The sequence below is a fragment of the Telopea speciosissima genome, chromosome 11, assembly GCF_018873765.1.
Source record: "Telopea speciosissima isolate NSW1024214 ecotype Mountain lineage chromosome 11, Tspe_v1, whole genome shotgun sequence".
NCBI lineage: Eukaryota > Viridiplantae > Streptophyta > Magnoliopsida > Proteales > Proteaceae > Telopea > Telopea speciosissima.
In genome coordinates, this window is record NC_057926.1 from 45,461,155 (window position 1) to 45,476,822 (window position 15,668).

General features: G+C 37.7%; 2 protein-coding genes across 3 annotated transcripts; both read left to right on the top strand.

Moving 5' to 3' along the window:
* The first annotated feature begins 833 nt into the window (after positions 1–833).
* LOC122646123 (inactive leucine-rich repeat receptor-like serine/threonine-protein kinase At1g60630) lies at positions 834–7,022 on the top strand. 2 transcript variants are annotated; one of them, XM_043839613.1, is made up of 3 exons: positions 834–1,556; positions 1,587–2,189; positions 6,236–7,022. In XM_043839613.1, the coding sequence occupies exons 1-3, from the start codon at positions 854–856 to the stop codon at positions 6,892–6,894; spliced, it is 1,965 nt and encodes a 654-aa protein (XP_043695548.1). In that variant the 5' UTR covers positions 834–853; the 3' UTR covers positions 6,895–7,022. The 2 variants fall into 2 exon arrangements, with proteins under 2 accessions (XP_043695548.1, XP_043695547.1); XM_043839612.1 differs by having other exon boundaries at positions 834–2,189.
* Positions 7,023–9,772: 2,750 nt separating this feature from the next.
* On the top strand, positions 9,773–12,432 carry LOC122646125 (LOB domain-containing protein 24-like). Its single transcript, XM_043839615.1, has 2 exons — positions 9,773–9,935; positions 12,068–12,432. Exons 1-2 carry the CDS (start codon positions 9,786–9,788, stop codon positions 12,269–12,271), a joined length of 354 nt encoding a protein of 117 aa, XP_043695550.1. The 5' UTR covers positions 9,773–9,785; the 3' UTR covers positions 12,272–12,432.
* The last annotated feature ends 3,236 nt before the right edge of the window (positions 12,433–15,668 follow it).

Below are 15,668 nucleotides of genomic sequence, written 5' to 3' on the forward strand. Positions count from 1 at the left end.
CTCCACAAGTCTTTTCATTTCTTCTTCTTCTTCTTCTTCTTCTTCTCTGTTCTTACAGGAAGAGAAAACTTGATTTGTATCTCGTTTCGTAGTCTCATTCTGATTTGTGCGATCGATTTTTGTTTCTCTTCCGTTGAAACACCGATCATCTCGAAGTTGATCTGGGTTTGCTTTGGATCCCCTGTTCTTCAAGTTTCCCTAGCCTCTGAGCTTTAACAAACCCGAGGGAATCCCCAAAAGATATTAATTTCTTTTTCTATTAAGTATTATTCTGGTCTGCAATATCTTTCAGTTCACGTGAAGTTAACTCAATCTGTCCGTGAGTCTCGCGAGCAAGAAACTCGAGAAACAATGTAGAATCAGTGTCGGTCGATTGATGAATAGAGCTTCAATCTTCAATATTGGAGCTTTTTCTCATGTCTCGCTTATATACTCGATGAGATCTAGGGTTCTTGAGAAGATTTATGTGCAGAGTTGGTGATCGATCGTCTCTCAATGTGTGTCGGTTTGTTTTGGTGTTGTCGTACGGTTGTAAGAGGGGCTGATAGAGACTGGTTTGGTGGGTTTTCCATGGAAATGGTTTACTGTGTTGATGGGTTTAAGAAAAGCCAGAGGAGGTAATAGAGATGGAAGAGATTTTATCTGAGAAAGTTAGATCTGGTGGTTTTAATCGAGAAAGCGATCACAAAAATAAGTGAGACACAGAGATAGAGAGGGAGATTCGTATATTTGAAGTCAAAAAGTTCCATTTAAGATGAAGAAGAAGAAGAAAATCAGAATCACAGAAGAGTATTAAAGCTTCAATTTTTTTTAAAAAATTCTTATTTTACTCCTGCAACTTCATCACATTTCCATGGAGCTTCTTCTCTTTCCAAGGTACTTCTTGCTCATCTCTTCTCTCCTCGTACTCTGTTCTCTTCCTTTATCACAATCAGGCGACGCAGAAGCACTCTTAGCTCTGAAATCCTCCATTGATCCTTCAAACTCTCTTCCATGGCCACAAGGATCCGATTTCTGCCAATGGCAAGGAATCAGAGAATGCATAAGAGGAAGGGTAACAAAACTCGTTGCAGAACACTTCAACCTAAGTGGAACCTTGGACGAGAAGAGCTTAAACGAGCTCGATCAGCTCCGTGTGTTGAGCTTCAAGGCAAACTCGATCTCTGGCGAAATCCGTAACATCTCTGGCCTCACCAATCTCAAGTCACTCTTTCTCAACGACAATCAGTTCTCCGGCGGTTTCCCAAGCTCCATTACAGATCTTCACCGCTTAAAAGTTATTGTCTTGTCGGGAAACCAAATCTCCGGTGAGATTCCGTCATCTCTGTTTAAACTCCAGCGACTCTACATTCTTTACTTACAAGACAATCGATTCACCGGACAAATCCCTCCTCTGAATCAAACTAGTCTCAGATTCTTCAATGTGTCCACTAATAAACTCTCTGGTGAAATACCCATAACCGCTGCACTCATACGATTCAACTCCTCATCTTTCTCCAATAACCTCAATCTCTGCGGTAAACAGTTAGGGAATCCTTGCAGTAGCCCCAATTCTCAGATCACAGTCCCCCCTGCTTCTTCTTCTTCTTCTTCATCAAAACATAGTCGAAGAGTGCAGCTGATCAAGATCATAGCAGGAACCATTGGTGGGTTTGTACTTTTATTGATTACTTTGTGTTTATTATGGGTTGCTTGCAAGAATTGCAGAAGGAGAAGAAAAGCAGGAGATTTCATGAGCAAAGAAGTAGGTATTGAAGGAAATGTGGCAGGTGGAGGAGGAGAGGGCTCTGGTGCTGCTCCCAATGGCAGAGACGGTAATAATGGACTAAAACAAGGGGGTTTTTCGTGGGAGGGAGAGGGACTAGGGAGTTTGGTGTTCCTGGGAGCAGCGGATCAGCACATGACATATGCATTAGAGGATCTGCTGAAGGCTTCAGCGGAGACGCTTGGTAGGGGTACTATAGGAAGTACATATAAGGCTGTGATGCAATCTGGGTTCATTGTGACGGTGAAGAGGTTGAAGGATTCCAAGTACCCGAGGCTGGAAGAGTTCCGGCGACAGATGGACGTGCTGGGACTGCTCCGGCATCCTAACCTGGTCCCACTTAGGGCTTATTTTCAGGCTAAGGAAGAGCGTCTGCTGGTGTACGATTACTTCCCCAATGGCAGCTTGTTCTCCCTCATACACGGTAACAAATTTATCTCCTCCCTTTTATTTTTGGAATGAACCTCTCGGTTGACCATTCTGCTGATCTTGACGCTTCGAAGTGTCAGCTGTTTTATTAGTTTTGGGAAAAAGATCTACGCCCTCTCACAAAGCAGAGTGTTAGATGATGCCTCTCCCTGGGTAGATACCAATGCGTGCTCATTCATTGAACCAGACACTTGTGTAGAGATCATGGGAACAAGAAAGAGATCTCTTGCCCGTTAGTTTTATAGTAATTTATTTTTGGGTCTGCGTTACTGTGGGGAGTGTGGCCCTTGCACGTTCATGGGGCCAATTAGATGGGCCAATTAGAGAGCACACACATTGGCACTATGGGGGTGGGGCAATCATTTTGCCCTCCTTGTGTGTTTGGGCATGGGCAGTACACTCCTTCGCATTGAATTTTTCTCCTTTATTAAGACTACTCAAAACACAATGCTTCTACATTTGAAAGGAGGGGGTTTCTCATGAACCCTGAGTAGTAATTTGAGTGTATGAGAAACCCAAATTTTGAATCATAAGTAGGGAATTTGGAGAGATAGAGGTGTGGGGTCCTCACTTCTTGTGAGAAGGTATGCGAAAGAATCCGCACACAGACGGCGTGTGGATCTTTTGCCCTATATGGGAAAAGGATCCGCACGATGCCCGTGTGTGGATCCTTTCGCACACCAAGACACAGAAGTGAGGGGGGAGGGAGACATCCTCTCTCTCTTTCCTCAAAAAACCCCCTATTCTTCGATTTGTAACCCGAGCTTCCCATATGCCCAAATTAGTACTCAAGTGTTGTGGGAAACCTCTCCTTACATGTATAATTGAGAAATTGTAATTTTCTTTTGATAGTCCATTATTTTATTCCTAAAAGTTTTTTAAGTTAGGGATAAAAAATAAATTTTACCGTTGTATCACTATTAAGAGTTGTCATTATCGTGCATGTTTTTTTAGTTCACGTGTAAAATGACATGATTATACCCTCATTGTTAAAAAAAATAAAAAATACAAGAAAAAAATATAAAGTTATAATTTTTTTTTCCACCAATTTTGGTTACAACAATGTATATATTCGAAAGTATTTTCTAGTCGATAGAGGAGTGATGCATTAATACTCCTCTTTGTGGAAGAAGTAAGCGGAACGCTCCTATTAGCATTCGAGAGTTATCATGACTCTTACTTTTTAAGTTGTCTATCAGACATGATCAGGAAGAGATTCTATGGTCTAAAAAAGTTGAGTCATAATGACTCTTGGATGAGAGTGGAGGGGTATTTCAAGAACTTCATTCATTCAATAGGGGATATTAATGCCTTCTCACTATGGATGACTTCAAACTATGATGTCACATCTCTAAATGAGATTGGTAAATTTTTTTGTATATGGAATTTTCTTATTGACACCCCTTAAACTGTCAAATAATTTGTAATCTTGTTTTTTGTTTTTTAGATAAATTTTTTTCTTTTCAAATGAGGGTAATAGTATCATTTTATATGTGTACTAAAAAAATGTGCATGACAATGACACCTTTTAATAATGATGTAATGATATGTCACTTTCAATTTATTTTTGAAAATTCTTATATACCCATATCTTAAAAACCTTTGGGAATAAGACTTCGAGCAAGCAATTTTAAAGTATCAAGTTCTAATTACACTTATAGAAGTCACACAGACACACAAGGAGGCAATTGAAATGTGTCAAATTTTAAATACACCAATAGAAATATCACACACACACACACACGCAAATACTTTTTAGATTTTTATCTTTCAAAAATGTAAATATTGAATTTCTTATTAATTTTAAAAATTTTTATAGATGAAAGTGGTCATGTATGAACTTTTTTTTTTTCTGATTCAAAGTCATGTATGCACATGGTTAACACTTCAATTATTAGCTTAAAAAATGTGTTATTGGTGAGTTTGGACTATTAACCTAATTATTCTCATTATAACCCTGAACTATTGAAAGATCCCTAGAACCAAACCAGCATGGAACGTTCAAATGTGTCTGAAAACATGAACAGAAGTCAAATAAATCGTCCGTCTGCCGTTGCTTTCCCTCGAGTCAACAGTCCCTTGTTTGTCTTCTTTCTCTCTGTAGCCAACCGTATGGCATTAGTAATTGCTTCTACGATTGCGAAGTTTTCCTGAGGGTCCCAAAGTTCTCCGTCGTCTTCTCTCATGCCCTCCTCAAGATCAGGTCTCGCTGTCTCTTAAAAGTTAGATTTTACAGATCCACCAATTTCTCCAGCAAATGCGTTCTAACTCCTTTGGACCTGAATTTGGAAGCCAGACTGTCCCCAGCAATGCTGTCTTGTCCTTCTCCTTTGACTCAAGATTAAAAATTTTTTTTTTCAAAGATTTCGTTTGCCACTCGCAATCTCCATGTGAGGGACATTGCATGGGTTTGTTCATGATGGTTGATCTACATCCTTTCATTGATAACAATTTAAAATTCAGCTCTAAATGACCTAAGAAAATTGACTCCAAACACGAGTTTATTTAAAATTATGAAGTTTCCATCTTGCCATTTTGAAAAAAAAGTTGACTTTTCCAAATTTGGAATTAGATTCAACCTTTGAGGCACTTTAGAAGGTCACATAATTTCATTTAAAATTATATTAATGAGATAGGTGTGGTGTCTTGTGGTAGTTGAAGATGTCAAATCGTCACTAATGAATCTTAAGTGTCGACGTTCACTGTGTTAAGGAGAGGAAACGAAGAACTGGAAGGATGATCCCACAAGCTCTACCTCCAACCTTCACTGTGTTTGGTTAGGATTCATGATCCAACAAGCTCTATTTCCTCTCCTTAACACAGTGAACGTCGACACTTAAGATTCATTAGTGACGATTTGACATTTACAACTACCATAATACACCACACCTATCTCATTAATATAATTTCAGAAGAAAGTGACCTTCCAAGGCGCCTCAAAGGTTGAATCTAATTCCAAATTTGGGAAAGTCAGCCTTTTTTTTTTTTTTTTTTTTTCAAAATGACTAGATGGAAACTTCATAATTTTTAATAAACTCTTGTTTAGAGTTAATTTTCTTGGGTCATTTAGGGCTGAATTTTAAATTGTTATTAAGGAGAGGAAATAGAGAACTGGAAGGATGATCCCACAAGCTCTACCTCCGACCTTCACTATGTTTGTTCAAGACTCGTGAGCACAAAAGAAGCTTAGAGAGAGATTAATTCCAACTTGTATGGAAGTTGAAATTGCAAGGCTATTAAAGATGGAGGTGAATCAACTATGAACCGGCTGCAACACTGCTAGAGAAGGAGGAGATGAAGCGGTAAAGAGAAAGAGCTGAAGAATTGAATAGTTACAGAAGAAGTCATGATCGTGAAGCAATCCGTATTTAGTAAGACATAAGGACTAAGGAGAGTAAGTGAGTCTAAGGCTTAAGGCATTAAGGGGTTAACCGTCAACTTAGAGTCTTAAACCATTAAAACTCAAAAACTAATAAACTATTAGGGTTTTAAGTTAACTTTTTAGGCGAGTATTCGGTTCGTATGCGGTTAGATCCATCGGTTTAGTGGGTAGATCCGGATCTGAACCGAACCGAATTACAACAACATTTTCAAATCCAGGACTTAACCATATTAAATTCGGTCCTGATCGGTTCAAGTTATTCGGTCAGGATCCGGATTTGGTATTTGCTTCCTGGTTACTCATTGACACCCTTAATGGTAGGGTGTCTGGTTCAGTTTCGGTCCGGTTGACCTATGCCCTTAGCATTGGGTTAGACCGAAATCGAACCGATAAGATATCGGTTCTTAAAATAAAAATTGAAACTGATAAGCTATTGGTCTAGTTAGTTTCAGTTATTGGTCCCTTATTGTGTTCCCTTATTGTGTTCTTATCTGGTATCATACATGAAACATATAATTAATAAATAAATTTCAATTAGCACCTTAAATTTAAAAAGAGTTTCTATATACATCATATATCGTGATTTTAATACTTGTAAATCAACCATAATCCATGATTAAGTATATAAATAATTTTTTTTAATATAAATTTTTGCACAGGTACAAGAGGATCAAGTGGTGGGAAGCCTCTTCACTGGACATCATGCCTCAAAATAGCAGAGGATTTGGCAGCAGGGTTGGTTTACCTCCACCAGACTCTTGGCATCACACATGGAAACTTAAAATCCTCCAATGTGTTATTAGGATCAGACTTTGAATCCTGCCTCACTGACTATGGACTCATGTCATTTAGAGATCCTGAATCAGTTGAAGAGACAAGTGTTTCATCTCTCTTCTACAGAGCTCCTGAATGCAGAGATCCATGGAAACCTTTTACTCAACAATCTGATGCTTACAGCTTTGGTGTTCTCCTACTGGAGCTCCTAACAGGAAAAACTCCATTTCTAGACCTTGTCCAGGAACATGGGGCTGACATTCCTAGGTGGGTTCGTTCAGTCAGAGAAGAAGAGATGGAATCTGGGGATGACCCATCTTCTGGTAATGAGACAGCAGAAGAGAAACTTGGAGCTCTCTTAAACATTGCAATGGCTTGTGTGTCTCTAGCTCCTGAGAGCCGTCCAGTGATGAGTGAGGTGTTAAGAATGATAAGGGATGCAAGGGTTGAGGCTCAGGTATCTTCAAATAGTAGTGATCACTCTCCAGGGAGGTGGTCAGATACAGTTCAGAGCTTGCCAAGGGAAGAACACTTGGGCATATGAAGGATTTTATGGATTGTCAGGGCTGAGGTTCATGTCTAAGGTTTTTTTTTTTTCTCTTTTGCTTTTGGATTTATAATTTTTCAAGAAGCCATTGTAGATTGTGATGGTGTAAAGGTTTTAGGTAGTTTCATTGCTGTTGTAATAGATAGGATGCATGATAAGGTTAAATTATTTATTTGTTCCTTCCTTTTCTCCCTTCATTAGGGCTGGGGGTTTGATTTGGTGGTTAATTGTATTCAAAAATTGAGAACAAACTATGGAGATGGTGCCCTTCTCTTAATCTCCAAGGGAGGGAATCATTTGAATTTTACAAATTTTCCTCTTAAAAAATTGGATAATCTCTCTCTCTCTCTCTCAACCCAAAAAAGAAAAGAAAAACAAAAAACCCTCTGATAGCTAAAGAAAATTTTGATCTTCTAATGTGAATGTAATTAAGCACTTCATGTGATCCTGCTAGGGTTAAAATGAGCATAGTCTAGTTAGTAAGGGTAAGGCATGGCTCTCCTTCCCTCTGTCTTGTTCCAGTTGTTCTATTCTATTGTAACAAATCTCTCTTGAAAAAAATTTGTAAACATTTGATTTTATTAAATGATCTAAAATAAATTGTAGCTTTAGTGTAAGCATTGAAGGGAGGAGTAAGAAAAACTTCACCAACTTCATTTGAACATACAGAGTCTTTTTTACTGCAAAACCACATGGTGGCTGGGGAGGATCAGCCCCATAGGTAATAACAAAGGTGGTAAGTTGGAATTGTCATGGTTTGGGGAGCTCCTGACAATTCGATCCCTAATGCACTTCTCATAGTTAAAGTGGCAGGACATTATCTATCTTATGGAAACCAAATCTAGGGATAACAAGTTGAAGAGAGACTACAAATGGATTGTGCTTTTTCGGTTGCGATCCCTCTGGCTTCATGAGTGAGATAGAATCATCTAGTTGGGTAGTGGTAGATATGAAAACTCGCTATGTTTGGGTGATTTTAATTCTTTCCTCGTTGAGATTTGAAGTCATGTAGTTGTGACAGTTTTCCTCCAATAATTTTTTTTTGTTGTAGAAGTCGTCTCCACAAGATCTCTTCTGAGCATTTGTAATGTAACCCTTCTTTGTCTATTCCGAAAACTGGGAAACTAGAAATGATGGATCAATTTGGCCAATTAGTCTCTGTGAAAATGATAGTGAAGGTTATCACAAACATTATAGACACTTGATTAAAGGAAGTTCTTGGAATCTTGGTCGAATTATTTCACCAGCTCAATCAAATTTCATTCAGTAGATTCTCATTTTTGACAATATTTTCACTGCTCATGAGATTTTCCACTACATAAAGCAAAAAAAAAGAATGATCGCAAATGGGCTTCTATAGTAGTTTTGTGACTCTCATCATGGCATGCATTCGATCGGTCAAGTCTCCTTCCTTGTTAATGGTGCGGTGTGAGTTTTGCCCTTTGAACACCTCTTGTATCTTACCATTTCATATTAATATACACATTGCTGACCTTTAACAAAAAAAAAAATGGTGCGATGTGAGGCACACTCACTCCTTTAAGTGGCATCATCATTGACTCCCTTTATTCTATGCCCTCAAGCGCTTAGTAATGTCTTAGCTAGTGCTACATCTGAATGCCTTATTAAGCGTGTAAAGGTGCGTAATCGAGGATAGGCTATTACACATCTCCTCTTCACTGATGATTGTTTGCTATTTTCTAAGATAAATCTTTGTGATGTCAACTACTTAAAAGAATGCCTAAATTTGTATTGCCAAACTAGCGGTCAAGCTATCAACCTCAAGAAATCATCAAATTCTTTTAGTCCTAATATAGTTGCGCATATCAAAAGATGATTTTCTAAGGTCTAAATATCCCATACACTGATGAACCCAAGAAATATATAGGCCTAGTGGTAGAAATTGGAGTATCAAAGGCGGAATTATTTCAATACATCAGTGATAGAATATGCCAGAGGATACAAGGATGGATAAAATAGTCTTTGACACATGCATGCAGGTAATGAAGTGTTATTGAAATCGGTCATTGAACCCCATTTAAAGCCCAGTCCAGCCCTGATTGACCTTGAATATCTTGTCTCATTGAGTTGTGGTACTAACAACACCCAATTACAGTCCACTTAACTAAGCCCAGACTATAAAAACAAAAGGGCGTTTTTTGCAATAAGGATGTTTCAAGAGTCGAACCCTAACCGGCCACAGTCACAATAGAGCATCCTTAACCATTGCACAAAAGTACAACCTCTATATATTGTATAAATATATATTATATAATACAGGGCCGGGCTGGCCCTGCTAAGGCCATGCAAATATCAAACCCAGCTCGACCTTTACTTATCCCCAAGCCTGGCCCAACCCTATCTGGACTCAGGGCGAGTTGGGGCGGGCTCGGCCTGGTCGGGTTTTATTGACACCCCTAGGTTTTTCTTTATTAAATAGACTCGTTGCGGTGCCGCCGAGAGAGTAGCTGCTACCATCGCAGCCACGGGCCTTAGAGCTAGCAACCGGGATATCAAGAGAATCAAATTGAAATTAAAACTTTGCATATATTGTAAATTTTTATTGAATTTCTATTGAGGATTTGGGTTATCAGGGAGAATCAAATTGAAGATTTTTTCCCAAAGAAACAAAGAGAAACAATCACTTAGTTAAAAATTTGGTATATCTCAAAGTTGTCAACCGAAATACCCATATATTAACACATTTAATCCTTTCATAAGTTGGAAAGAAAAATCCAATTAACTTAGTAAAATATTAGATTCTTGCACAACTATAACACACACCCTGTTCGAGTGTTAACCTCTCTCATCTATTTATATCCAAAATTATTTTACTATCAAAAGCAAAATTACATTTCTGTTTCCATAGAGATTTTGAACAGTTCAATATGAGTTTTCGTTGCGCAGCTTGCACACTCTTTAGGAGAAGATGCCAACAAGATTGTATTTTTGCACCTTATTTTCCTCCTACTGAACCAGACAAATTTGAATTGCTTCACAGATATTTTGGTGCCAGAAATGTAGCAAAAATCCTTCAGGTAACTCCATTGATGTCTCATGATGTTATTGTATCACATAGGTTTTTGGACTGAGTTTTTGTCCACCCACGATGAATGGGATCCTTTTTACTGAGGGACGAGAGAGGGTGGGAATGGATATCGGGAGGGTATTTTGAAACACACAAAAACCCTAGGAGGGGTTTGTGATCCCTAGCTAAGATGGTGGGTGAACCGTACTCTATGGGTGGAGGAAAACTGTCCAAAGTTTTTTGTTATCATTCTTTAGAACAATGGTGATTTTGTTGTATGTTATAGTGATACAAATTCGATTGAAAAAAAAAAAAACCAAAAAACAAAAAACCATTTTCTTTGTTTAATGCCTTTATGTGATTCATTTTGTTTTGTTAGTACCTGATAGGGATGATAATAGCCTTGTTGATAATTTAGCTTGATTAGGTATATCTCTTATTTTTCAACATAGATCTTCTACGGCGTGCTGCCCTATCCTGCTTGTGCTGTGCAAACGTAGGGCTGCGCACAATGACCTCCTTACCCCCGCTTGGGCAAGGCACTCGGGCAGGGGTAAGGCGGTCAATGAGCGCCGCCTTGTGTCTGCACAGCACGGTAGGACGGGCAGCCTGCGCCTTAGAAGATCTGGATCCCTTATTTTTTTTTTTATTAAGTGTGCATGTGGTTTTAAAACATGGAATTGTGAACATGGTTTTGAGGTATTGGTATCAGACCGTCTGATACCATTGATGCTGCACTCTTTTGGAGGTGGCCGATATCGATACCTGGCCAATATTATGTTGGTGAGACGGTAAATACAAGGATAAATTAGTCCCAAAATCCATTTTTTAAAGAAAATAAGGGGTAAATTTATTTGATACGGTGGATCCATGCCAATACCGTATCAATATGATATCGGTTTTGAAGGTGACCAATACTAGATTCGATACCGTGCACTAAAACCATGATTGGGATTGGAATCGGATCGTGTCAATTCTGATTTCATTCCAATTCGAAATAAAAAATGCCTCAAGATCTCTCAAATCTGACCTTTTTGGTCAATTGATGCTTTATATATGGAGATCATAGAGACCCTCTATTTTTTAACCTTAGTTGCCCAAATAATTGAGAAATCTGAAAAAACAAGCTATGAGTTGTAACAATAGGAATCATGGTAGCTATGAGTTGTAACAGTTACCATGCAACCGTATCTAATAGTTACGATTGAATGAGAGAAGAAAGACTTGAAAAATCCTAATTTGTTTCTCTAGTTCTTATCTTGAGAAGATGTCGGCTACCTCTTAATAAGTTAGGACCCCCGGCTGCTTCTCTAAAACTAACCCTATTTATCTTTTTTATTTTAAATCATATTTTCTCCGCTCCGATTATCTCTCTTTTCTTATCATCTGCCATGTCCCTCTCACCGGCATACATATCTTCTCCACCTCACTGTTGAAACTAACACGTGTTGAATCTAAACCATGGCTCTCTATCCAATGGTCGTAATGACAACATCAGCTGTCCAAATTAAATGGCAAAAGAGTAGTGGGCATGTTTCAAGGAACCAGTTTCCCAATTCTTGAACTTGTTTTGCTTAATTACAAACATAATTTTGAGATTTTTTTTGTAATAATTTCTCATGTGGACTTAGCCTACAGTCATTGCATGGGTCGAATTAGGTTGATAGGTGTTTGATTGTGAATTTTTATTCTCTCAATTTGTCTGTCCATACTTGACGTCAAGTACATCTAACAGAGAGGGCAGAAATGACTATCCTACCCCTTGCCCAAACACACTACCCGATATGAGGTCCATGTGGGATCCACCTTCCTCTATTAGGTGTACTTGACGTCAAGTACGGACAGACAAATTGAGAGGATAAAGATCCTTTGATTGTAGGGATTGACTCCATGGGGCCTACACAGGAGGTGATCTCCATGATGGATAATAGGGTCCTAATTAATCCGCTTGATCATGTGATCAATATTATAGTTGATGTCTGATTATGAGATAGACATCAACTTGAATCCGGGTATGTGTTATTTGATTAGATCACGGAATTATTTTTCATTATTATAACATTTTTTTAACAAAACCATAAATGTGATTTGTAAATATGCTAACAAATTCTAATATCCAATATTCTCCATTTAATTTGTTAGGAAGTTGAAGATAATCAAAGAGCTCAAGCAATAGAGACAATGTATTTTGAGGCTCGATCCAGGGTTGAGGATCCAGTTCTTGGGTGTTATAGGATCATAGCTCAACTACGAAAGCAAATACGTGAGACAGAAGCTGAGATTGAGAAGACCCATGCAGCAATCGCCTTCTATGCCCACCAACCACATCAAAGGAACCATTTTTAGCAATCTAAAAGCTTTTCTAGTTCCAAAAATCCATGAACACCACCACCCATCCTGATCAAAGAGTCTTCTTTGTTTGAACCCAAACTCGTCAGTTTTAAGTAGCTTTGTGTTCTTGTTCTGGTGTTGCTTTAGTTTAATAAATTAAGTTGATTGTGTCAGCAGCAACCATGTTTAATTATTCTCCAATCTGCAAATTTGGTTTAGTTTTTGGCTAAATTTTCAAAAAAAGTTTAATTTTTTCCGGTTTTTTTTTTTTTTTTTTTTTTTTGGGATTTTTGGATCATTTCAAACAACTTTGGTTCATTTTTTGGATCATTTCAGAGGAGGGGGAGGGGGGGGGGGGAGAGATCTCTAATTTTGGAAAGGGTCTTTCTGGGGATCATTATGCCTAATGAAATATAATGCTTTACTATTTTGCCACTTGGTTGACTTCCTCACCATCATGGCCATGGAATACTAGCCTAAGAAAATGGCTGATTTGCTTCGAACCCAAATGAACTTTTGAAGTACTTTTTTTTTTTTCTTTCAATAGGTTTTGTGCACAGTCAATCTTGATGTTTTGAATGGGAATAATGAGGGTCGAAATGATAAAAAATCTCCTTATTTTATGAATTGTCGTGCACCGCCTTGGCACCACTATGCATGAAAGGAAATTTATCTCCTCCAGTTTCTTATCCGGCCTAGTTCCCCAGTTCCTCTAATAGGGGGTGGTGGATCCTACCCGGACAGACTGTTTGGGCAGGGGTAGGGTGGTCATTCTAGTCCTCCCTTGTTAGAGGAACTGTGGAACTAGGCCAAGTAGGAATTGGAGGTGATAAAGGTATATCCTGCACGAAAACCTCCCCCTAATTTTAGACAAGGGAATTTCATATTGACATCCCTCAGGATGTCAAGTAAGTGGTATCCTTATCTTTTTCCATTACACACATTTTTTCCAATGAGGGTAATGGTATCATTTTTAATGTGTACTAAAAAATTATGTACATCAATGACACCTTTTGACAATTACATAATGATATGTCACTTTAAAATTATTTTTATAAATCCTTTTATACCCCTATCTTAAAGAACTTTCAGGAATAAGACAAGCGACAATTACACAAAGGTGTCAAGTTTTGAATATTCCTATAGTGGTGACAGACACTCCCTTAAATAATATAGGTTAAACCATGAATTTTAACCAATGGGTAATCCACAAAAATGGTGTCTCGTGTTCGGCTGAAAGGTCTTGCTACTAGAATTAGTTATTTTGTTTTTTAAAATTTTATACTGAAGCTGACAAGAGCCAGGTGCTTGAGGGTGGGATTTGCTTAATTCAAATTTCAAATCCACATTGCCATTGTAGAGCATGGTTTATGGTATTGAAAATCGGATTGGGATTGGGATCGGGATCGGTCTCGGCCAATACCGATCTGATACTGATTCAGATCTTCCTGAATTGATCTGGATCAGATGGAATTGCCCATACTTTTTAATAAAAATCAGTTTTTATTACATTTTTTTTTGTAACTCTTGAATCGTATCAATGAAAAATGATTGCTTTCTGTTGTTTGACTATCATTTTCCCTTTCGTTGCAATAAATTTGATTTTGCCTATCAAAAAAATAGTGAATAACTATCCAATGATTTAAGATTGCAAGAACCTATTATAACTTTGATTTTTTTCAATCCATACTTACACCTAAAATCTCTCTATTTTCTCTTAGATTTGGTCCATGTCTATTGTTGGCCTTTTTATTGTAAATTATTCCAACTTTTTCTTTTAAACGTACCATTATATTACCCATTACACATTTACCTTTCTTAGACTTCTATGATTTTGACAATGATCAAAATTTCAAATTATCTGCTTGCCCATTATTTCCAACCTAAATTGGTTACAATGTATATGGAACATATACAAAATCATGGTAATAAATTAAGAAAATTATCTACCTAAAAATATAGGAAAAATATTACTTTATTTTGTAACAAATACAATGGAAGACCCTAGGCATCGATTTGGATAAAATCTTGTTGTTATTAGATATTTGTTTCTTCTTTTGACACAACTCATCCTTATAAATATGGGTGGGCTACAATTCAGAGGTGGTCCCAAACAAACTATACTCTGCCAAGTGATCAAATCTAAAGCTTTTAGAGAACACTCTATTGCAGGTCTCCTAAACAAGAAAGCCATGAAAAAGGTGGTTAATTTCTGATATTTCCAATTATGAAAATTATCCCACAATATGTTAATTGTAAAGATTTGATGGGATTGTAAGAGGGTGGACCTTGGCGCAATGGTAAGGTTGCTCTAAGGGTGGTGGGTTAGGAGGATTCATGTTGTTGTAGGAAAGAAGTACAAGGACTGAAGAATGTTATCGGTGTTCGCAGAAAAAAAAAAATTAATAATAAGAAGAAGTGAACGAAAATGAATAAAGAATATTTTGGCCCCATTTCATAGTTTCTTCTATGTATTTACTTTCTACAATATGTATTTAAGATCCCTATTAAACATCTAACGGTCCATAATGGTTGAGGGTAATCCGATGGTTTGCAGCTAGGAGATGTGGAAACTGCGCTAGCCATGTAGCCTGACAGCATTCTTTCTCTCCAATTTTAATGTTTAGTAAACTAAATAGTTTAAGAATTCCTAAACTCACTTTTTAAAGTCATGTTAAGAGAAATAATGTGCTTGGCAATTATAGAGTAATGGGTTTTTATTTAAAAGCATCATATAATACATTAATTAAAGACAAGGAAAGCACCAAGTAAAAACAGTTGGACTGTATTTTTTTGGTGGAATTCAAGAGCCGATCGGCCATCAATTCTATCAGGGCCCCACGAGGAGGCAAGGAGATGACCCACAAGGTGTCGCTAAGGAGACTTGAACCATCGATCAAGCTCCTGACGCAGATCTCCTAAGGGAGTAGCGAACCACCAAGGCAAGCCTTGGATCAACGTATTTTCTTTATTGAATTGAAGTTAAATTGTTGCTCTACTTGGTGTCCAATGCTTGGTGACACTGAGTTTTAGTGCTATTTGTAGCATATACTAAGGCCTTAATTAACTTTCAGCTTATCTAAATATTCCCTTATTTTCTCTTCTCTTCTACTATTCTCTTTTACTTTCTACTTTTGTCTAGTGTAATTTTTGGAAAACTTGGCCACTCAAAAATTAGGCCAGTACTATCTCAAGATTTACTCTGTTTACCTGTTTGAAAATTTTCTTCCTGTTGGAGAAGCCAGTGCACAAGCTTTATATGTTCTGGGTTTCTAACTCAACCCAAAGGACTCAGCACACTACATGGGCTGTTCCATGCCCTTAAGACACAAGATGCACTAGAAAATTTTCAAAGTTAAGAATAGGAATTGATAACCAAATTCTTTTATTTTCCCAACTGATGTGCGAGATC

Bases quoted from the DNA above. Each gene is read 5' to 3' on its own strand.
- LOC122646125 (XM_043839615.1), top strand. From the start codon at position 9,786: ATGAGTTTTCGTTGCGCAGCTTGCACACTCTTTAGGAGAAGATGCCAA. The intron at 9,936-12,067 runs GTAACTCCATTG...TTAATTTGTTAG, and splicing joins ATGTAGCAAAAATCCTTCAG to GAAGTTGAAGATAATCAAAG.
- LOC122646123 (XM_043839612.1), top strand. From the start codon at position 854: ATGGAGCTTCTTCTCTTTCCAAGGTACTTCTTGCTCATCTCTTCTCTC. The intron at 2,190-6,235 runs GTAACAAATTTA...ATTTTTGCACAG, and splicing joins CTTGTTCTCCCTCATACACG to GTACAAGAGGATCAAGTGGT.